The 24,574-nt window shown below is 47.8% G+C and overlaps 1 protein-coding gene across 6 annotated transcripts in view; it reads right to left on the bottom strand.

Moving 5' to 3' along the window:
* Nucleotides 1-24,574, bottom strand: part of LOC137449153 (contactin-4) — a 425,057-nt gene that overhangs the window by 113,471 nt on the left and 287,012 nt on the right. For all 6 annotated transcript variants that reach the window (XM_068154396.1, XM_068154400.1, XM_068154397.1 and 3 more), the window contains one exon: nt 288-491. In XM_068154396.1, the coding sequence (XP_068010497.1) occupies nt 288-491 (204 nt within the window). The remainder of the gene's footprint in view (nt 1-287; nt 492-24,574) is intronic.

Below are 24,574 nucleotides of genomic sequence, written 5' to 3'. Positions count from 1 at the left end.
GATCAGATCCCCTCTCAGCCTTCTCTTCTCCAGACTAAACAGCCCGAGGGCTCTCAGGTTCTCTTCATAAGGGAGATGCTCCCCTAATCATCCTCATGGCTCTCCATTGGACTCTCTCTAACATATCCCTTTCTCTCCTGAATTGGGGAGCCCAAAACTGTGTCCAGTCCACTCTCTCTCTTCACTCTGACAGAAATATTTCAGGCCATGTCTGAATTGCTGGGCAACAGCCAGGCAAAGGAAAAAAAACCCACCCCAGCCCCTGGCTGCCCTCCTCCAGGTCCTACCATCATTCCTGAGGATGAGGGGGGTGGGGGGACCCAGGACTCTGCTGTTGGTCACTGTGTTGGTCACCACACAGGTGTAGTTGCCCACGTCTGAAGCCTCCACCTTGGCGATGTACAGGTTGCCTGTCTCCTGCGACACGAAGCGGCGATTGTCCTGGTGCACGAAGGTTGGGTACTCGTTGAAGATCCAGGCATAGGTGAGCTCTGGAAGCAGAAGGTACCACCAGTGTTAGTGATGTGTTTCACATCCTCACAGGGCACCACCTGATGCTGGGCTCCATGGAATCCTTTGGGTTGGAAAAAAAGCCTTTAAAGTCATCAAGTTCAGCCATTAAGCCACCACTAATCCGTGTCCCTCAGCATCATATCTACACAGCTTTTTCACACCTCCAGGAATGGGGACTCCACCACTTCCCTGGGCAGCCTCTTCCAGGACTTGACAATGAAAACCTCCTTTTTGTCCTTCCAATTGTTACCTGGGAGAAGAGACCAACCCCCACCTCTCTCCAAACTCCTTTCAGAGAGTTGTAGAGAGTCAGAAGGTCTCCCCACAGCCTCCTTTTTCCCCAGGCTAAACAACCCCAGTTCCCTCAGGTGCTCCTCACAGGGCTTGTGCTCCTGACCCTTCACCAGCTTTATTGCCCTCCTTTGGACCTGTTCCAGCACCTCAATGCATTTCTTGGAGTGAGAGACCCAGAACCAAACACAGTATTTGAGGTGCAGCCTCACCAGTGCTGCATATAAGAGGACCATCCCTTCCCTAGTCCTGGTGGCCACATTATTCCTGATCCAGGCTAGGATGCTGGTGGCCTTCTTGGCCAGCTGTGCACACTGCTGGCTCATATTCCACTAGCTGTCAGGTCATTTTCCATGGGGTATTTTTCCACCCACTCTGCCCCGAACCTGTAGCTTTGCAGGGGATTGTTGTGACCCAAATGGAGGACTCGGCCTTGATGAGCCTCAGACATTTGGCTTTGGCACACCAATCCAGCCTGCTCCCTGATGGAGCCCTGAACAACCAGCCCACTTTGGTCTGAAAGATGGGCTATATCAAAGAATACAACAGCTGAGAATTTGCAAGTTCTCATCTTTATGTCTCCAACAAATTCCCAGCTGGGACACTTCTGAGCCTGCACACAGATTTAACATTAGTGTTGCTCCTTCTTCCACTGCACTCCACAGAACCAGAGAAGGGGTTGGCTTGGAAGGGACCTTAAAGATCATCTAGTTCCAGCCCTGCTGTCATGGGCAGGGACACCTTCCACTGGCCCAGGCTGCATTTTGTTATCATCTCACCTTTTTGTCAGGACCATTTCAGCCTGACTCCTGACTTTTCTTTTTCTTCTTTCTGATTAAATTTGTTTCCTTCCAAGACAGTCGGGAGGAGGATTTTCTGTGCCGCCTCCATCACCCATTTATTCCTTAGGAGCTTCTGAGTCAGCAAAACCCCTGCACGCTAAATGAAGCAGCTGTAACCTTCTACATGACTAACTGGACATTACCCTGTGCTTTATAAGGCATCTTTGGAAGTTGTTTGAGCAATAAATTAAGGGGGAGAGGTGCTGCAAGTGGTTGCAGAGTTTGTAAGCAAGGTAAACGCAACAGAACGCTGCTGTGCCTGCCTAAGACTCCTCCCGCCCAGGCACCCTGAGAAGTCTCAAAGGATTCAAGTGGATTCAAGACTGCTCGCAGCTTTCTAAAGGAAGCACTAATTATACTGAAAAAGCATACTCTTACTTTAATACTCCAATGAGTCATAGCTGTAATTGACCTCAACTACCATTAGGTGCTTTGGAAAACATCTCCTGCCCTCACGTTCCACTGTTTACATAGAGGAGAGGCTGAATGCAGATTGTTGGCTTCTTACTTCTTTATTTTGAACAAGAGGATTACACAAAGCCTGCTCAGACTTGGGTTTTTTTTAAGGGAGAGCTGGTAATTATGTTTATGTGGGGAATATCTAATCATCATATTTACACATATGCATCTAATTATAAGTAACCTCATGCTGATGTCAAGAGGATACTCAGAGCAAACAAGGTACCACTTCTCAGCTGGATCATTATTTGCTGCGAGTAGTTAAGGGTTGGGGTTTGTGGGGTTTTGTTTTCCTTTAAATTTACTCTGGGTGAACAATTATCTTGTTCCTCCAGAAGCAGCCAGGAACAAACGGGCAAACAAACCTCACCGCCCTGGAATGCTGAGAGGCATTTACATTTGAATGAATCTTTACACAGCAGGTTTCCACCAAAGCCTCCCTTGAGCTCCGCGATACTCAAGGGTTTTGCCTTGACTGTGGAATGGTGAACTGACCACAGGATCCTCAGGAGAATCATAGAATCAATAAGGTTGGAAAAGACCTCAGAGATCATCAAGTCCAACCTGTCACTCAACACCTTATGACAACTAAACCATGGCACCAAGTGCCTCATCCAAGCCTTTTTTGAACACCTCCAGGGACAGGGACTCCACCACCTCCCTGGGCAGCACATCCCAATGGCCAATCTCTCTTTCTGGGAAGAACTTTCTCCCCACATCCAGCCTAAACCTCCCCTGGCACAGCTTGAGACTGTGTCCTCTTGTTCTGGTGCTGGTTGCCTGGGAGAAGAGACCAACCCCCATCTGGCTACAACCTCCCTTCAGGGAGTTGTAGAGAGCAAGAAGGTCTCCCCTGAGCCTCCTCTTCTCCAGGCTAAGCAACCCCAGCTCCCTCAGCCTCTCCTCACAGGGCTGTGCTCCAGACCCCTCCCCAGCTTTGTTGCCCTTCTCTGGACACATTCCAGCAAGTCTCTCAATGTCCTTCTTAAACTGAGGAGCCCAGAACCGGACACAGGACTCAAGGTGTGGCCTAACCAGTGCTGAGTACAGGGCAGAATGACCTCCCTGCTCCTGCTGGCCACACTGTTCCTGATGCAGGCCAGGATGCCATTGGCCTTCTTGGTCACCTGGGCACACTACTGGCTCATGTTCAGCTGCTGCCAACCAGTTCCCCCAGGTCCCTTTCTGCCTGGCTGCTCTCAGCCACTCTATCCCCAGCCTGTAACACTGAATGGGGTTGTTGTGACCCAAGTGCAGCACCTGGCACTTATTAAATGCCATCATATTGGACTCTGCCCATCTGTCTAGCCTCTCAAGGTCCCTCTCGAGAACCCTTCTCTCCTCAACCAGAACAACTCCTGCTGCCAGATTAGTGTAATCTGCAAACTTACTAACGGAGGACTCAATCCCCTCATCTAGATCATCAATAAAGATATTGAATAGGAACACAGAACTGGGAGGGTCTTTGTGGATCAATAGTCCCTGTCCCATCCTGTCCTTCACCAGGAGGTTGTGTAATCCCACTCATAAACATACCCTTGAAGCAGCAAGGCTTTTGGCTCCTATTTGCTGCTGAATGCCATGATTGGGTTGCTAAGAACCCTCTCATTTCCAGGTTAAATATTTTCGTTCCTAGTCTATAAGCTCCATGTTTCTGGGCTAATGATGCCTTTAGCTGAAAGAGTTCTTGACTCTTCACTGGTGAGAGCCATCAAGAGCCCTCCTGCCTTCATTTTCAAGATAATTTCCAATCTTATAATCATTGGAGTAGCATCTCCTACCCTCTGCCTTAGTTAAAAGTCTTGAATACTTGTACCATTTGAGCTGAGTACCAGGTTGGAAACCTTTGGGTTAGCAGGTCACAGGAGAGCAGAAGGCAAATGTAAAGCTGTGCACGAGTTAAGACCTGATCCAAGAGAGCACCAAATCAGAGAACCATAGAATCATTCCAAGTATTGAACTAGAGCCACCATGGTCACTAAACCATGTCTCCAAGGGCCATGGCTACATGTTTGTTGAACACCTCCAGGGATGTGGACTTCACCACCTCCCTGTGCAGCCTCATGTGAGGTTTGTCTATCTTGGTGTGAGTCAACAAAGATAAAATCACTTGCTGCTTGCGCAGACAATAGCTGACAGAGCCACTGGAACGACTCTTGGAAGGTGCAAAGATAACATTGCTCACTGGGCCACAACTGGCCTACAACAATGACCCACCCATTCACGCCTTCAGAACAAGATAATCTCCACCCATCAAGTACCCTGGAAAGGGTAGACAATGATGTGTAATGAGTGTGGGGGGGTTTGTCTGGATGGAGGGCCCCCCTCTGCCGTCCATCCAGGTCTCTTGCCCAAACACACAGAAATGCACAGAAAGATTTCCGGGGGAACGATACCTGGACATTTACCTAAGGATGTTTTCCTGGCCCTGGAATTCATGAGGGACAATACTGGGACTAAAAACTGTATAGAAGACTGGAGCCACTACTGGCTAGAAGATGAAAAACACAGAAGGAAAATGTGGGGGACTGTGTCTCCTGGACTGGATGATTAAAGGAGGAGAAAAATGGAGATGAAGGAAAACACAGGAGACGGACCATGCCGCTGAGAAGGGAAAGCTGGGACAATGCTGCTCTGGATAAAAGAGGCTGCCCAGAGGACCACAGCTCTTCTCCAGCCAGAGCCTCAGCACCCTTTCTCTACAGACCCAACATGTCCTGCAGCACCTTTCCTCCACAGACTCAGACTGTCTTGGGGGGGATGAAGGGTGTGGTAATATAATTCCTTTCCTCTTCTCTCTTTCCCTCTCTATTTTCTCCCTCTCCCCTTCTCATGTCCACTTTATTTATGTAATAAATAGCCTAGCTGTTGATATTTTGGCCTCGTTTGTGCCTCTCATTTCACATCACGGGAATGTTCTAAAAGAACTTGAGTCTCTTTCCCTCTCCGGACTGAGACACCCCATCCAATGCCTGACCACTCTTGCAGCAAGGAATTTTTTCCTCATGTCCAACCTAAACTTCTCCTCTCCTTCCATCACCTGATACTAGGGAGAAAAGACTGACACACACAGAGTCATACACCACCCCCCTCACTCCAGCCTCCTTTGAGGTGATCAGCTGGGATTTCTTCACACAGAAAAACCCAACACGGGAAGAACTTTAAGAGACCTATTTCTAGAATGCAAGACATGAAAATCCCTCCCAACACCCACCTTCAGACTATTAATTTGGATACACAGAATTGAGGAACAGGGCAATGATCTGACGTGACACCTCTGCCTTCATTTCCTTGCAACGAAAAGGCTTGGATGTGGCACTTGGAGCCATGGTTTAGTTGTCAGGAGGTGTTAGGTATTAGGTAATAGGTTGGGCTTGATGACCTCTGAGATCTTTTCCAAGCTGGTTGATTCTATGAAATCATTGGCCAGAAAAATACAATTGTGTGGAATTCCACAGAGTTAGACACTAGAGGCAGCAGCACTAGAAGACAACTAGGCAATTCTCTCTCTAAAAATAACACAGGGCTAAGGGAATACAGAGCAAAGGGAGCAACACAGACCAGAGCATCCAGAAGTGCATTTGCTGGTGTAGCACCATGTAAATAAACACTATATCAAACTCACTTTGATTTCCTGCGGGATCTTGGTGCAATATTTATGGCTTCTCAAACTTGACACATGCCTTTTGATAAGGCTTCACACACTAATTGCTCTGGAAGTGATAGACAGTTCACATCCCATAGGCAATTTGTAACAACTGTGTAAACAGGCACTTAAAATCCAGCCTGAGATGGCTCCTGCTGAAACGTTTAGGGAAGGTACAGGCATGGAGTCTTTCAGCACTTGGAGTCTTGGAGTCTTATTGCAGTCTACAGCTACCTGAAGGGAGGTTGTAGCCAGGTGGGGGTTGGTCTCTTCTCCCAGGCAACCAGCACCAGAACAAGAGGACACAGTCTCAAGCTGTGCCAGGGGAAGTTTAGGCTGGATGTTAGGAAGAAATTCTTCCTAGAAAGAGAGATTGGCCATTGGAATGTGCTGCCCAGGGAGGTGGTGGAGTCACCATCACAGGAGGTGTTTAGGAAGAGCCTGGATGAGAGCCTGGATGAGGCACTTGGTGCCATGGTTGAGTTGATTAGATGGTGTTGGGTGATAGGTTGGACTCGATCTCAAAAGTCTTTTCCAACCTGGTTAATTCCATTCCATTCCATCCCATTCTATTCTAAAAAAATGGGCAGCAAAGGGGCAATCAAGCTGAAGAGTTGCATCACTGTGCCTTGCTGCATGGTGTTTTATCTGGTTTGTTGGTCTGGTTTTCTTTCTTTGATTGGTTGTTTCTATTTTGGCTCAGCACAGCAGGTAGCCCTCCTGGCTCTGCTTTTCCTGGTCATGTTTGCCTAAAGCATTGCATGAGAAACTCCGTGCTCTCTTGTGCGGTCCCCAAAATACTCTGCTCAAAAGAAGAAAGCAAGTTGAAGACACTGTGGATCTAAAACTTTCTCTAAATGACAGCAAGTGGTGGTGATGGTGGTGGGGGGAAAGCAGCTACTGAAAGCTGAAAGGAAATTCTGCTGTAATTACTGTAATTAGACCAGATGGTTCTCCAAAACAATGTTCTCTGGGCTTCTATCTTGTCACATCCACACTATTTTCTCTTTGCCTTTTATAGTACAAAACCCCCCTCTTTTCTTGATATATATATATATATATATATATATATATTTAAAGCCTCTTCCACAAAGTCAGGGCTGCCACTTAGAAAGTTCTCTGGAGCTATTATAGGAAAAGCTATTAAACCATCAAGATGATGGTAGCCATAGAGCTGAAGAGAGGAATGAAATCTTGGAATTAGTATTAGCCAAAAAATGGTGATCAGTTATCATTTTTAATCAGAAGAGCGTGGGACAACACACTCTATTTCTTGATAAGCTTTACTGAAAGTTATAGAGATTAATCCGATCCAGAATCACAGAATTGTCAGTGTTAGAAGGGACCTCAAGGCTCAGCCAGTCCCAACCCCCCTGCCATGGGCAGGGACACCTCACACTACAGCAGGTTGCTCACAGCCACATCCAGCCTGGCTGCAAACACCTCCAGGGATGAGGCTTCCACCACCTCCCTGGGCAACCTCTGTCAGTCTCTCACCACCGTCATGCTAAAGAGCTTCTCCCTGACATCCAATCTGAATCTACCCATTTCTACTTTTTCTTTCCATTCCCCCCAGTCCTATCACTCCCTGACACCCTCAAACGTCCCTCCCCAGCTTTCTTGTAGCCCCCTTCAGATACTGGCAGGCCACAATTAGGTCTCCTTGGAACCTTCTCCTCTCCAGACTGAGTAGCCCCAAATCCTGTCGACACAGCAGAGCAGCTCCAGCCCTCTGCTCATCCTCATGGCCCTTCCCTGCACATTCCAGCACACCCTGATCTTTCTTGCAACAGGGACTCCAGACCTGGACACAGTGCTGCAGGTGGGGTCTCACCAGAGTGGTGTAGAGGGGCAGAATCACATCCCTTGTCCTGCTGGCCACACTTCTCTTGCTGCAGCCCTCTGGGCAATCTGTTCCAATGCTCAAGCACACTACAAAGTTGTATCTAAGCCTGGCCAAGACTATGCTCACATACACAGAAATAGGACCACGTTGCCCTGAAAGGGTGAGGGTAAAACCTGGTCATCTGCAGCTTCTGCCACCTGCAATGAAACCTGGTGGAGGACATCCCCTTGGCAGAACACAAAGTGCAGTACAAAGCCCAGCCCACATAGCCAGCACCTCCTGATCACCCTCATGCCCTGTCCTGACTGTGCCCTGTGAGGAGCTTGAGTGCAGAACGACTCTGCCACTAGCAATGTTGTGCAAACTTCCCCAAAGGCTGGGGTTTGGCGAGTCATTTGCAGCCTTCTCTTTGTTTTCTTGTTTCTCTGCTTGGGTTCCTTGCCTGCCTTGGTGCTCACACTCCTCTGGAGTGGCACTCAGGGGGTGTTTTGATGGTTACAGTAAATTTGGGCAATGATAAGGCGTAACTGATTAGCTGATGAGTGCCCTGTGACTCCCTGCTACATTCTCATCTTGCTGCCTCCATTTCTCTGATTGCTTGCAGGGGACATTGATAATTCCAAATTCCACTGTGGTTTGATTAAGCAATCAACATCCCTAGCCCTGTGAACAGCCTGAGATGAGCTGGGAAGGAAGCTCAAGCCACCACAACAGGCTGGCTGAGAGTGCACCAAGGAAGAGGAGAGATAATTGGGAGGGAAAGATGAATCCCTGGCACAGCACTGCATGAACATGGCCCTGCCCAATCCCTCTGAGGCTCCTTGCCACCCACATCAGCTATCTGCTGGCAACTGCACTGTGGTTTCTGGAGTTTTTGCCCATTTTTCTCCCTTGTTCACAAATTTATTTTAGACTCATACAATTGTCAGGGTTGGAAGGGACCTCAAGGATCAGCCAGTTCCAACCCCCCTGCCATGGACACCTCACACTACAGCAGGTTGCTCACAGCCACATCCAGCCTGGCTGCAAAAGCCTCCAGGGATGAGGCTGCCACCACCTCCCTGGGCAACCTGTGCCAGTCTCTCACCACCCTCATGGGGAAGAACTTCTTCCTAACATCAAATCTGAATCTACTCATTTCTAGTTTTGTTCCTTTCCCCCCAGTCCTATCACTCCCTGACACCCTCAAAAGTCCCTCCACAGCTTTCCTGTAGCCCCCTTCAGAGTCTGGAAGGCCACAATTAGGTCTCCTTGGAGCCTTCTCTTCTCCAGACTGCACAACCCCAACTCCCTCAGTCTGTCCTCATAGCAGGGCAGCTCCAGCCCTCTGCTCCTCCTTGTGGCCCTCCTCTGGACACCTTCCAGCACCTCCAGATCCTTCCTGTAATAGGGAATATTTTAATATCTATTTAATATTTTAATAGTGAAGGCACAAAAATTGTGCCCCTGGGTTTCTTTGTGGGCCTACAGCCCATTGCATTGCCCTGCCAGCACACTGGATCAATGTTTTATCTTCTCCTTTTCAATAACTGCCAAATAATTTCAAGGAAGCAGCCTGGATGTGAGCATCAGTTGGTAAATCTCCCCTTGGCTCCATGCTCTGCCCTTCTCCATCAGGCAGAGCTGCCTGGCCACATCACACCACAGCTTCTGTGCCTCCAATGCAGGTTTCAATAAAAGGAATGATGAATAATGATCAAGATCAAATCTAAAGTTAATAATGCAGTTTGGGATGAACTCCCATCCATGCTCAACCTGAAGGCAAAGCTACTTAGCAGGCAGCCAGTCAGCCATTTGTCCACAAAGGAATGTGATGCTCCTGCCAGGTGGGACAGGAATAAAAGCCCCATCCTTCAGCTGTGCTGGCAGAGTGAATCTGGTTTCAGGATTTGACTTGGAACAGTGTGAAAGAGCCACAAGTCACTGTTGTCAGTAACGACACATTGATGATGGGAATCATCACTGCCCTGGGCTGAGCCAGAGCAGAAATAACGCTGCTCAGTGCTGGGAGTTCTTGCTCAGGGAGACCCTTGCTGAAGCTCAGGGCAGCTTTGCACAGCCAGTGCTGCTTCTAGCAGGGAGAGGCTGATGGCAGAGTCCCTGCCAAGGCCTGGGCTGCCCAAAGGCTCTGCCCGAGACTTGCTCCTGGGCACACCAAGGGCACTGCCACGGCTTGTGCCACACCTTGTTGGGGGGAGGAAGGCAGAGGTGGCAGCTGTGGGGAGCAATGGTGCCCACATGTGTTAGTGCTGTGTTTTGGTAACACTGGAGGCACACAGCATGAACATTAGTGAGTCAGAAGAATGTAAGAATGAGGAAAAATGTACCAATCAGCCAAGATCTGTGTCAGATTTGTCCCCAAAGCAGCTTGCAATGCTTGCAGGGCTGTGGTTGCCTCCCAGCCCCTCAATTCCATGCTTACCCAATATGTATAGCTTCACCTGTGGGGATTTAGGAAGGTGAGAGGCCTTCATTACCTTAATCCTAATCAATAATCACCTGCATCTGCTGCACCTCCACTTTTTCTGTATCACTAAAATAGCTAAATATTTGATGGCTGGACACAATTGGCCTGGCTTATCTCTCACAAACAGCTCCCAGCCCGAGTCAATGCCTGGCTACCCTGGCTGCTGTGGCACCAGGAGTGTTAATGACCACTGCACTGTGCCATTGGGGATTTGGATGAAATTTTGACCTGAAGTTCCCTCAGGGAGGAAAAAAAATAAGAAATCAACAACAGCCTTTATCTGTGAGTGAGTGGAAAAGGTTCTGAGATGGAGTCCTGTGCTGTTGTATTTACTACAGTTAAGATACACAAACCTATTACAAGAACATCTGATGGGCAACACACCTCAGTCCTGCAGCCCCTTCGACCTACCATGCAGGTTGCCAGCTTTGGGATGAAATTAAATGTTTGGGGTTTTTGTTGTCTAATAAACTTCACAAACCATCCTATAGCTATTGACAACTCTGCCTGGTCCTGCCCCAGAAAGAAAAGCCACAGCACAACCCAGCCTGTATTTGTCATAAAGCTCATGGCACCTTTGGGGAGCCAGGTCCAGTGTTTACTGAAACTGATGAACCAGACCCAGGATTAGATGTGATGCTGCTCAGTTTCATGCACCTCTGGTTTTAATTGAAGGTCTTGGAGTTAGGCTCAATGCAGCAGTGAACCAGATGTTCTTGGAAAAGGCTCTGGAGATCATCCAGTCCAACTCCCCTGCTCCAGCAGGGCACCCACAGCAGCTTGCCCAGGAGCACAATGGCCAGGGGGGGTTGGAAGCTCTCCACACCAGGACACTCCACAACCTCTCTGGGCAGCCTGCTTCAGGACCCCAGCATCCTGGAAGCTCCTGGTTTCTAGTTTGTGCCCATTGTCCCTTGTCCTGTCCCTGGGCACCACTGAAAACAGCCTGGTGCCAGCCTCTTGCCTTTCGTCTTTTTAGCTATTGATCAGTATTGCTCAGATCCCCTCTGGGGCTGCTCTTCTCCAGGCTCAGCCGCCCTAGGGCTCTTAGCCTTTCCTCCTCACAGCTGCCCCAGGCCCTTCAGCATCTTTGTAGCCTCCACTGAACTCTCTCCAGTATTCCCTTGTCTCTCCTGAACTGAGGAGCCCAGATCCGGACCCAGTCCTCCAGATGTGGCCTCACCAGGGGAGAGCAGAACCTTGAACGGCATCAACCACCACCACCACCAATCCAGACACTCAAAACCTTTGGTGGTTTGGCCTGCCAGAAGAGATACTTGTCCACTGAAGAAGGAAACTATGAATGAGAAGATTACTTCTGCTAATGAATGGAAATTATCAGATGGGAACTCCTGGAAGGAGCCAGGATTGGAACCTCCTCAGCCCTAAAGGAGCACCCTTAGGTGGTTGTAGAGTGAGATGAAGATTTCAGGAGCATTGTACCACATGTGCTGTGGTTCCATGTACCTACATCAAGCCAACCAAGAAAAAAAAAGGGCCACAATGCAGGAAAAATTGACAAGTGGGTAAACAGCTATATCAGTTTCACAACCTTTGCCCCTGTTAATGACCTAACACCACACTCCTGGAAGCTAGGAGACACACAGTTTTGGTCTCCTGGGACACCAGTCCAAGCCTAGATGATTGCACAGCTTTTCTCCCTGAGCAGTGTATAGATCTGTTCAGATGCTCCCTCTGTAAGTTGATAACAGTGAGGAAATTCTGGTTAGGAAAAGAAAGAATAATATCTTGATATAGTGACATCAACATGCTTCCAAAGACACCTCAAGACTTCACCCTGAGTACTGCATTCAGTTTGGGGCTCCCCAGTTCAGGAGGGACAGGGATCTGCTGGAGAGGGTCCAGCAGAGGGCTATGAGGATGATTAGGGGACTGGAGCACTGCCTGGGGAGGAGAGACTGAGGGACCTGGGGCTTTTTAGTCTGGAAAAGAGAAGAGTGAGAGGGGATTTAATAAATGTTGATAAATCTCTGAGGGCTGGGGGTCAGGAGGGAGGGGACAGGCTCTGCTCACTTGCTCCCTGGGACAGGACAAGGAGCAGTGGATGTAAGCTGCAGCACAGGAGGTTCCACCTCAGCACAAGGGAGAACCTCACTGTGAGGGGCACAGAGCACTGGAGCAGGCTGCCCAGAGAGGCTGTGGTCTCCTTCTCTGGAGACTTTCAAAGCCTGTCTGGTTGTGCTCCTGTGTGACCTGAGCTGGATTGTATGGTCCTGCTCTGGCAGGGGAGTTGGACTGGATGATGTCTTTGGGTCCCTTCCAACCCCTGATATCCTGTGAGCCTGTGACACACTACATCTTCACCTGCCAGCCAGAGATAAAGTACCTCTGCGGCAGATATTGTCAGGAGCAAATGGAAAGGCAAAAGAGGGAAGATGGGTCAGAAAAAGCTAATGAGGAGCAGGACTGAAGCTGCTAATTACTTCTGAGCCAAGATGAAATGGGGAAGAAGCATGCTGGAAGCTGGGCACGTGCAGACACAATGCTTACAGCAGGTTTTAATTCTGCACTGTGCAAGATTCAATCCTTGCTTCTATTTTCCAGGCTTGTTCTACACAGATCACCTTAAAGAATGACTCACAGATTTAATCCATCAGTTTGTTTTCTGTTTAAAGTCAGAGAGACTTAGCCTAAAAATCTCTATTTGTTGGGGTGGGTTGGTTTTTTTTTTTGCTGTTGTTTAGGTTTGGGTTTTATTTTGTGCACTTGCTTCAGTAAAGCTAAAGGTCCCTGGGCTTGTTTTAAAGCATATTTCAATGTGACCCAGCTAATCCTTTAATACCAGCTTTCACTACCTTTGATCAGCCTCTTACTGTAGCTGGGAGAGATTAGATCAAACCTTTAAAAAAACCCCCAGAAAGTTGCTTGCAGAGATTTTTTTTCTTACTGCAGTGAACTAATATTTTATGATCAACTCCAAGGTAGAAATAGTTGACCAGGGAATGCAGGTGGTGTGTCCTTTAGGGAAGAGCTCTGCTTGGACAGGCACCGCTATAATGATGCTCTAGACCTTGTCTGTAGTATACAGGACAAAAAAAAACCCCATTCCCTCCACACAATTGGGTAGATAAATGATGTTTTGATGTCTACCAGCTGAAAACAGCCTCCTAGTTGCATGTTTAGATGAATCATTTAAAGAACTCCATGGTTGCACATTCAGATGTTCTGTGGGTTTCAGGGAACAGACAATGGACAAACTGACACCCCCCCCCCCCCCAGTCCCCCCATTTATCACCCAAAATATCACCCACCCCCCCATAAAGCAGTGCTCACACAGCTAGAATAGGATAGAACAGAACAGAATTAACCAAGTTGGAAGAGAACTTTGAGATCATCAAAATGATGTCCAGGGGGGTGGTTGAGGCCCCATCCCTGAAGGTGTTTAAGCCCAGGCTGGACAAGGCTCTGGCCAGCCTGATCTAGTGTGGGGTGTCCCTGCCCATGGCAGGGGGGTTGGAACTAGATGATCCTTGTGGTTTCTTCCAACCCTGACTGATACTATGATACTATGAAACAGTCTGGGGTCTGGAAACCCAAGTTTGCTTGCAAAAGAGGAGATGCATCAATGGTGTGTTTCACAGAATCATTAAGGTTTGACAAGACCTCTAAGAGGAGCAGCTGAGGGACCTGGGGTTGTTAAGTCTGGAAAAAAAGGAGGCTGAGAGGAGACCTCATTGCTCTCTACAGCTCCTTGAAAGAAGAGGTGGGGATTGGTCTCTTCTCCCTAGCCTCAGGTGATAGAAGGAGAGGAGATAGCCTGAGATTGTGCCAGGGGAGGGTTAGATTGGAGGTAAGGAACAATTTCTTTGCTGCAGGAGTGGTCAGGGTTTGGAACAGGCTGCCCAGGGAGGTGGTGGAGTCCCTGTCCCTGGAGGTGTGCAAGAGACATGTAGCTTGTGGACATGGTTTAATGGCCATGGTGATGTTAGGTTGGTGGTTGGACTTTAGGACCCTAAGGCTCTTTTCTAATTGAAACAATTGCCTGACAGCATCCAGTCCAACCATCAACCTAACCTCACCATGGCCATTAAACCATGTCCCCAAGGGCCATGTCTGCACATTTTTTTTTAGCACCTGCAGGAATGGTGACTCCACCACCTCCCTGGGCAGCCTGTTCCAACCCCTGACCACTTTTGCAGCAAGGAAATCTTTCCTCATCTCCAACCTAACCCTCTCCTGGCACAAATTCTGTCTGGAGAAGCCAACTAACACTGGGTTGGGAGGCTAAAGGCGGTTGCTACACGGCTGGCAGAGCTTGGGAGCTGGACTTAGATCACTAATTTATTTTATGAAGAGATCAGGAGCTGTTGCAACCTCCCACAAGTGCCTATTGACTGAGTCCTGTCAGGTTTCACTCATCTTCAGCCAGCGCCTGCCGGCTCCACTCCCTTTCAATACCTTTTCAATCTTCATTTAGTGGAGACTGCAACCCAAGAGGGGAATAAACCACATGACTTAGCTCACAGATGATTGCTTTTTGAGGATGGCAAGAGCTGTCACTGATAAATACATATAAAAAGAAATGCATTAATGTCATGTTCTTTATTATTTGGGTAGCTCCAATTCCTTTGCTGCAGAGTTGTGCCTCTTCCCTTCTGGTTCTCCGGATGTCCTACCTCAGAGCCTGCTCATAACAGCCCAGCTAGGGCATGAATGTGTAATGGTAGGTGGTTGGCAGGAAGCTTGCAGTGGACTCAATGATCTTAAGGTCTTTTCCAACCATGTGATTCTATGATTCTTCCCTAATAGCCAACTTAAATCTCCCCTGACACAACTTGAGGTGCAGAGGGACATGGCTTAGCACTGGACCTGGCACAGTTAGAGAAGGCTTGGACTCAAGGATCTTTGAGGTCTTTTCCAACTGAAATGATTCTATGAGTGACATATGCTAGTTAGAAATTGGGGTCTGAATGCCTGTGCCAAGGCTTGCTCTTGGCTGTGACCCTATTTTGGAACCCACCCCTGCTGGAATGAGGCAGATCACAGAACACACTGGATTGGAAAGGACCTTTAAAGGTCATCTTGTCCAACCCCCCTGAAGTGAGCAGGGACATCTTTAACTCAATCACAGAGACCAGCTCAAGGTGCTTAAATGGTACTGGAAATGCCTGTGATGTCAGAGTTTTTTCACTTAGCACAGCACTTGTGTGTTCCCTGTGCTGTCAGAAATAGCAAGCCAGAGCAAATTCCCAAATTAGGGAAGTATTTATCCTCCTCCCTTATCCTCAAATGTGTTGATAAACTTGTGCACAACCTGAATCAGCAGCTTCAGCAAAAGGATTATGTCAGATTAATTTTAATCTAATCCATTTTATATCTCCCAAGAAGGTTTTTTTTTCACTTCTTGCTTTTAATAATTTAAAGCATAGTGACTGTGGCATAGTATGAAAAATAAATGATGGGAGAGGCACTTGAAGTGGAAGTTCCAACTCTCCATCACTTCTTATTCAAATGAGAGTTTCATCTGCCTGATTTTAAGCTTAATAAAACCTATTTGTGCTCAACTGTAATAATCTTCCACACGTGGAACCAGAGGCAGAAGAATTAGGCTCTCCTGCATCTTCCAGAGCTGGGGAGGGAGCCTCATGCCTGACTCCCCTGCTCCCTATGACACTGCTATGAGAAGAGATACCTTGAGTGGATTTGGGGCTGTCAAGAAGAAATGCTGCCAGGCTGCTTAGATCCAGCTGCAGCCTCCAGCAGTGTCACTCCACTTCTCAGGAGCTGAGATCTCGCCTCACAGATACACTGCAAGGTGCCCGCAATTGGCAGGGTCTGGGAAAGTTATTTTCTGGTGCTTGGCTTGAGAGAAGTTACTCAAGGGCTTTTTGAGCTCACCAGCTCATGCTCTGGAGACCACTTTGGAAATGCTGGCAGATCTCTGGACTTGGGAATTTGACTAGTTCATGAGGACATGTGAGTGGCAGTTACTATCAAGAGAAAAACTGGTGACAGATTCAGAGAGTTTTGAAGCCACACTCCTTGCAGTCTTCTTCATCTCCCATCCACCTCCACTGTGCTGCATTCTCCTCCAGTGAGCAATACCTAGACAAGTCCTGGTTTAATTTCCTGTTTTCCTGTTCTAGGAAAGACAGGAAATGAGCTGCAGAGCCACAGCTTGTGGCTAACACTACCCTACTGCACGATTTTCTTATCTGTTTGGAAACTGAGCCTTCTCTTCACTCTATCTTGCATCCTGCAAGCAGAACCACCTGTGCACAAGATACTTTAAGTCCTACCTGGCAAACCAGAGTCATCTGCAGCACCTCCTGGTGCTGCTCACATCACCTCTGCCAACACCAACCCCGCTGCCATTGCCACATTCAAACCCGTCACTGATCAGTGCTAACACTAAATTCTTTCATCCCTTTCTTCCCCATTCCCAAGGGACAGTTTCCCTGCTCCTATTTTCACTCCAACCTTTGGAGCAACCCATGAAAGGCTGCTCAGTGACCTTGCAGCATTTTGACAAATAGCTGACCCAAGCTGTGACCAGCTGAGCAGATTGGCTTTGCTTGGTTTCCTAGAGAAATGAGACTTTTACAACTCCCTTCTATTATTTTCACTAACTGCAACCAATTCTGACCAAGCAGCAATGATTTACAAAGATGTTAGATAGGAAAGAAAGAGGGGGAGCTGCTCATGCCTCAATCAGGAGGAGACAAGGTGTGGTTAAGCACTTTGGCAATCTGCTTGGCAAGAGGCAGCTGCCCAGGGCTGGGTAAGCAGCTCTGGGCACACCTCACTGGAAGAAAATTAAAGCTGAACACTAAGGTTATCATTGTGGTGTTGGGGCATAAAATGCTCCAGGTTTCCTGCTATGCAAGAAACAGGATGAGAATGCTTCTGCCACAGCTAAGACAGGACTTGCAGCATTCAGCTTCCCATTCCTCTGCAAATTTTGATGTTCATGAAAAAGAAAGGGATCTGGTACTGAGCAGCTGGCTTCACACTAAGAGGAACAAGGGTTCCAAGGCTCCTGCCCTAAGCCATTCTGGAGTGGTCCCCCAGCAGAAGCCTTCCTGCAGTGGCAGAAATGTTGCTGAGTGGGCAAAACATACTGCCTGGGCACAATGAAAGACCCTCCCCCTGCTTTTAAGGCTGATGTTAGGTGGAAACATCCTTGGCCTCTTTGGCTGTAAGCTATTTCCAGAGCAATTTCCTCCCTTTCCATCACCTCTTTCAAGGCTGACTGCTCTCCAAAGTTTTAACATAAACTTTGCTTAATGCTGACTGCAAGGGCATCAATGGAGAATATGACAAATGTTTGCTCTCATTGTTACAACAGCAGCTCTAAACATTTATTAATAATGTATTAATCCTTCACAGGAGACAAATGACAAGGCAGGATGACAGATTTCAGAGAAGAAACAGCTCTAAGGTTGATGCTATAGGAGAAAAAGAGTGCAAGTACTTGACAGCACCCAAAGAAAACTCTGCTCCAAAGCACTCTCTGCTGGGTGAAAGCCACATTTGTTGATTCTCTGATGGTGTGAAAATGCCAGAGGATGATCGTTTCCCTTCTGCACTGTTCTCATGTGCTTTCTCAGGCCTTTTTCTCCCCCTTCCTCATCTACCAGCAGGAGAGAATGCATGATTTGTGTAACAGATTAGTCACAGAATCACTGTGGTTGGAAAAGATCCCCAAGATCATCAAGTCCAAACATTATCTATCTCTAGCAGGACTGCTGCTACACCATATCCTTCAGCACTGTATCTAGATGGCTTTTGAATTCCTCCAGGGGTGGGGATTCTGGACACAGAGCTGTTGGAGAGAGTCCAGAGGAGGCCACAAAGATGGTCCCAGGGCTGGAGCACCTCTGCTATGAGGACAAGCTGAGGGACCTGGGGTTGATTAGCCTGGAGGGCACTCTGGGGAGACCTTAGTGCTGTTTTCCAATAGCTGGAGGGATCCTGCAGGAAGGCTGCAGAGGGACTTTTCATGAAGGTGTCTAGAGACAGGACAAAGGGGAATGGTTTGAAGCTGAAGGAGAGTAGGTTTAGACTGGATCTGAGGAAGAAGTTCTTCAGTATGTGGGTTCTGAGACACAGGAACAGATTGCTCAAGAAGGTTGTGGATGGGTGCTCAAGGCCAGGTTGGATGAGGCCTTGAGCATCTGAGTCTAGTTGAGAGGCATCCCTACCTGTGACAGGGATGTTGGAGTAGATGATCTGAGGCCCCTTCCAACTTGAGCCATTCTATGATTCAGCCACTTTCCCGAGCAGCCTCCTCCAGTCTTTGATAACCCTTTTGGTAGAAGAAGTTTTTCCTACTGTCCAACCTGAATTTCCTAATGTCTAACCTAAACCTGTCCTGTTTACTAGACAAACCCCCCTCAACCCCTTCACCATGTAATAGAGGCCAGCACAGCCAAAACATTTTCAGTTGCCAGCCCATGAAATTCCCATCACCACTTAAAAAGTAACCCAACAAGAACAAAATACCATCAGAAAAGGAGAGAAAATCTGACCAGAGGAGTAAGCACACACTAATCATTTCTCTACAGAGCAGAGAAGTGGTCTTAGCAGCACTGTAATCAGGAAAGTGTTTTCTGCCAACATGCCTGGTGTCTCCACTTCGCTACCCACTGTACAGCAGGCAAGGCTGAGATTGAGATGAAATCAGAATTGCCATCTCCTCTGTCAAAGGCTAAAATTTAGTTAGTTCTACTTGATTAAGTTGTGCAACAGAACTCAAAGTTCTCCTAGCTACTGGGAAGGGGAAAATAAAAAAAAAAAAAAGAAAGAAAGAATAGGCAGGAGAGAGAGAGAGCAGAGCTGAACACATCCATTACAGGAAAAGATGGGAGAGTAATTCCCTGTCAACATTTCAGCTCACGGACACAGACTGCACAGCCCTGCTTCCAGCGGCAGTAATGGCATCAGATGGGAAAGAGATATTTGAACAACTGAACTTTAATGAATCTCCTCCTCTTTGGGAAGATGGACTCTTTTACAAGCTGATTGAGAACATGGGCACTGCAGGGAGGCACAGAACTTCTTCTCATTTAACTCTCGCCTTTGTTCGTCTAGAGGCACAGGCTCCGGACGCTCTGGAAGGTTGCTTGACCCTGCAAGCGAGCAAGGAGCAGAGGGAGGAGGTGCTCAGGGAATTGAGGCTCAGGGCTAGAAACCATGCTGGGAAGGTTCAGTTTCTGGGTCACCAAGAAGTTTGTTAGGGGTCCCAAGCAATTGGGCAAGAGAAGACACATCAGCGGATTTCCATCTGCTTATCTAAGCACTTCGTTATCTCAAAAGGCTGTTAGCTGATTTATTTCTTGAGAGCTCAGTGAGCTAAAATTGGGAGGCATGAGAATAAACAAGCCACAGATGTGATGGGTGGTGGACAAAGAGATCCGAGAGCAAGACATACCTCTAGGGAGCAGGGAATTTAAATAATCGAGTAATTGAGAGATGATTTTCCTCAGCTCTCTCTGTGCATTCACCGTTTCTCATGGCACTTGGCAATCCCAGGCTCTAACCCTGTAGGGGTTTCCCACGAGGGCTGGAAGGCAAATGTCATGAGAACATAGAATCCCAGACTGCTTTGGGTTGGAAGGAACCTTTAAAGGTCATCTAGCCCAACCCCCTGCAGTCAGCATCTATCCCATACTGCACATGGATCTTTCTAAGGACAAAGAAAGAGAAAACTGGGGAGAAGGGAAGGGAGTGACATCCTAAAAGACAAGTTTGTTTCTCTTCCCAAGGCAGGGAAGGTGGCCAGGCATTGGCACAGGCCGCCCAGGGAGGTGGAGGAATCCCCATCCCTGGAGATGTTCCTGAAACCTGTGGACAGGGCACTTGGGTTTAATGGCCATGGTGGTCTTAGATGGACTTGAGGAGCTCAGAGGTCTTTTCCAACTGAAACAATTCTGTGATCCCATGGTACTCAGAGCCTCATCCCTGGAGCTTACAGCCAGGCTGGATATGGCTGTGTGCAACCTGCTGTAGTGTGAGGTGTCCCTGCTCATGGTAGGGGGGCTGGAACTGCATGTTCCTTGAGGTCCCTTCCAACCCTGACAGTTCTGTGATTCTATAAATATGATAAAAAAAGGCTTAAAACCACAATGGAATGAAAGACTTTGGATAACTAAAGGTTCTTCTGAGGTTTGGGTTTTTACTTTGGTTTGCAACTTCCCTGCTTCCCCCCCCCCAATCAATTACTCCTCCAGCTCTTCTAGGGAGCGCCAGCAGATGGTATTGATCTAGCAGGGCTCTGAAACTGTCCAGCAATACAGCATTGTTTTATGGCATCTAAATTACATCTGAGGACATGCTGAGACACCTGAACTGCTCTGGCCAGAAAACAAAAAAAGTCATGAAAACTTTTTGATGTTCCTCCTGTTTCCAGACCTGTTATTGGGATTCAGTTCATAGAATCAACCAGATTGCAAAAGACCCGGGAGATCAAGTCCAACCTATTACCTAACACCTCCTGACAACTAAACCATGGCTCCAAGTGCCACATCCAAGCCTTTTTTGAACACCTCCAGGGACAGGGACTCCACCACCTCCCTGGGTAGCACATTCCAACTCCCAGGGACTACCTAGCTGGTGCCAGTGGCTGAGATAGGGATCCTCATGGGTGTGATGCAACAAAATCAAAGTCACATTTTAGCTCCAAAAGATTTTTAGCTCTTTTCCTCTTGTCCATTCAAGTCCCTACAGCTGCTCATCCTGCTGCTACACAGATCCTGGGTGCCACGTAGGAAGAAGCCAGACTTATGCTAGGCACGAGGAAGAAATTCTTCCCCAGGAGGAGATGACGACACTGAAAGTGATTGCCCAGAGAAGCTGTAGAGGCTTCAGGGATTCCTGGAGACCCTCTTGCAGTCCTCTCTCGGCTGGTCTTAACCCACAGCACATTTGGATTGATTTTCAAGATGAATTTCTTGCAACATTTGAATAGAGCTTCTACAAAGCTCTTTATTCAGCATCACTAAGAACAAAAATCTCTCTCAAAAACTAATGTCTGTAGGCCAACATCATTTCACTTGTAGCTGACAGCTCTTTAAAGAGGGATGCTTCCAAGAAGAGAAAGCATTAGAGTGAGCTCCAGCTGAAAGGAGAAAGGTCTGGATGCAGATGGAGATGACAATTTTTACAGCCAAAGAAGGCAAATGATGCAAGAGAGGAGAGGAAAGGATTCCCTTCCAATTAACTGTTCTGCTAACTGGAAAAGGGCATAAAAATGTCATCTCTCACCTCTTCAGAGCAAGAGCTGCTCTCAGATGGAAGAGTTCTGCTTTTAAACTTTGTTAAAGGAATCCTTTTCAATGCAGAACTGAAAGCAAAGAAAATAATGATTTTTTTTTTTAAAGGTAGATTTATATATATTATATTTTTTCCCCTCCCAGACAGTTTTATGCTCCAGGCTTGGTCATTAATGTCCCCAGGCACTTTTTGCAAGGATGATGAAGTTAGCTTTGCAGTCCTAATCAAATCCCAACCTAAGTAATTGCGTTTGCTCCATCTGAATGCCACTTCCAACCAGACAGATCATTTTTCACTTCTAACCCAAAGAACATTTTTCACTCCTGCACTACAACGTGAAGCACTTGCAGTGCTGTATCCCACTGGTGGGATAGGGAGGGATGGGATGGAGCTGAGCTCTCCGCAGCTTGGCTTTGCAAACGCTGCCCTGGACCCCGGGGATGGAAGCTGCCCCTGAAACACGGTGGTTTTCTGCCGTGCAGCTACTTTCCACTGATATCTGATAGTCTCTGATGAACCTCCATCTGCCCAGAGCTGGAAGAGGAGATAGCTGTGGTAATTGTGCAGTGGCTGCTGGAGACCAAATAGCTTTGATTACTGCGGGAGATGCGTGGCTGGCCAACGGAGACGCCGCGCACACGGCCCAAACACATCAACTTGGCATCCTCGGCCTCCTTTCTAACCTTGGGAGGAAGAAAAAAGGAGGGAGGACAAACCTAACAGAAAAATAGGGTCACAGAGAAGATGAACTCCTTCAGAACAAGAGTTCCAGGGGGTCTATTCTGACTTTCCATCACATACTGTCCATGTGAATCAGAAAACAGCAACTAGGAAGCCTCCAGCCCAGCTCAGTTACAGAACTGTACCACCAAATTCAGACTAATTGTGGATCTGGCTATACTTCAGATTATTTTCTAGCTGGAGCAGAGCAGGTCATAATGGTGGTTAAGTAGGAAGCCACCTCCCATTCAAATGACTGATGGAAATAATTACCCTTCAGTTTTCTGCCTTTCTGCCCAGCAGGAACATGCTTACCTCCCTGTCACTGCAAGATTCTCTTTCTCATGTGCTTGAATCCAGACTGGAAATGAGCCCAGCACCATTCTGGACTGCTTTTGTATCACCAATACATGCATCCAGACACAAACCTTTCCCTAAATCACAAATCATAGGTTCATAAAATCATTTTGGCTGGAAAAGACCTTTAAGATCATCAAGTCCAACCAACATCTAACTCTACCAAGGCTGGTGCTAAACCACATACCACAATTTCCTTTTCACAGCTTACCTGAGCCACCACCAGCTGCTGCCTCTCCACCCAAGGTATTCAGGCTGCTGAGATTTCCCGCAGCAAACCAGGAAACTCTCAGTAATTGCAGGGAGAAGCTTTGCTAGGGAGACAAAGGCAAATGTGCACAATTCCTGTCTCATCTCTGTGCTGTCTGAGCAGTCCCTAGAAGATGGGAGCCCGTTCACCTAGGGAGAAGCAGGAGGCAACACCACATGAGCCACTGCTGAGTGGGCTGTGTGGGCGGGGTTAGCTCTTCTGCCTGGAAAGGAGGATAAAAACCTCATGCTTCAGCTCTTCAGCATTCAGCTGCCTTTGGCCTTCCTGGAGTTGGCCAGTTGACACTATCCACCTGTGTGCAGCACAAGTAGTTTGGGGTAGGATGATGACAGCATCACTCTTCACAGAATCCCAGCATGGTGGGGGTTGGAAAGGACCTCTGAAGGTCATCTAGCTCAAGCTCCCTCTGCTAGAACAGGATCACCTACAGTAAATCACCAAAGATCACAGTGTCCAAGTAGGTAATTAATGTCTGCAGAAACAGAGCCCACAACCTCCCTGAGCAGCCTGTCTTAGTGCTCTGCCACCCTCAAAGTGTCTTCCTCATAGAATCATTGAATTATTAGGGTTGGAAGGATCATCTAGTTCCAACCCCCCTGCCATGGGCAGGGGCACCTCACACTAGATCAGGATGTTCATGAGATTCATCTGGAGAGACTAAGGGTTAAGAAATCGTAGAATGGTTTGGACTGGAAGGGACCTTAAAGATCCCTGTGGCTCTGCAATGGGAAGAGACAGCTGCTACTAGAGCAGGGTGCTCAAAATCTCATCCAGTTTGGCCTTGAGCACTTCCAGGGAGGGGTCATCAGTTATAGAATAGGATTGAAACTCTCCTGATAATCTCTGGACTAGAAGGCAAAAATGGCCCTGAAGCCGAAAGGTGAGTGAGGCCAGCCGAATAATTCCAGCAGGCAGGAACGTTTGCCAGTCAGTCAGAAGCAGGCTGAAGAAGCTCCATAAGCACTTGTCTCTTCCTATCCCAGCAATAAAAGCAGCCTAGCAGCAAAGGGCTTGCCAGGCGGTTTGCATCCTGCTGATGAGGACAGACAGATTTCAAAAGAGGATGGCAAATTTCTTTAAAAGGGACCCAGCTCCATTAGAGGTGATGGCTTGCTTGTGATGCACCAACCCACCAACCCCCTGCTGTAGGAGCCAGCCTCAAGAGCTGGTTGTGGATCGTACCACACGGCACTTGTCTGGCATACACAGCCCATGCCTGAAAGGGTGTCTGGCAAGATGTGACTTGGCTGACTGCATTTCAGAGAATCAGAGTCCTGCTTGGAAAAGGCCACTAAGACCATGGAGTCCAACCATTCTCTAACTGTACCAAGCCTGGTGCCTCTCAGCACTACATCCCTGCATCTTTTAAACACTTTCAGGGATGGGGATTTGACTTCCTCCTAGGGCAGCCTGTTCCAGCCTTTGAGAACCCTTCAGTGAAGAAGTTTCTTCTAATCTCCAACCTATGTGTAACAGTGCAATGAGTTCAGGAGGCCAGCCAGTGGCATGTTTACAACCAACTTGTGCTCAACTGAAATGGTTGGTTTGCAGTTCCCAAACAGTTACACATCCTCTTTGAAGCAATGTGCACAAAAATGCTTCCAGCACTATTTAATAGGGGTTTGAAATGATTATTATTAGAAAAGCAGTAGGAAGATTGCATTCTTAGAACCATAGGATAGTTTTGGTTGGAAAACACCTGTAAGATCATCAAGTCCAACCATCAACCCAATACCACCACGGCCATTAAACCACGGCCACACTTTTCTTGCACAACTTCAGGGCTGGGGACTCCACCACCTCCCTGGGCAGCCCGTGCCAATCCCTGACCACTCTTGCAGCAAGGAAATTTTTCCTGATCTCCAGCCTAACCCTCCCCTGGCACAATTTCAGGCCATTTCCTCTCATCCTATCACCTGATACTAGG

Source organism: Melanerpes formicivorus, unplaced genomic scaffold (assembly GCF_026170545.1).
Source record: "Melanerpes formicivorus ecotype bairdi unplaced genomic scaffold, bMelFor1.0.p_v2 SCAF_28, whole genome shotgun sequence".
Taxonomy (NCBI): domain Eukaryota; kingdom Metazoa; phylum Chordata; class Aves; order Piciformes; family Picidae; genus Melanerpes; species Melanerpes formicivorus.
Note: the sequence above shows the minus strand (reverse complement) of the source record. Positions and strands in the feature narration are given on the sequence as shown.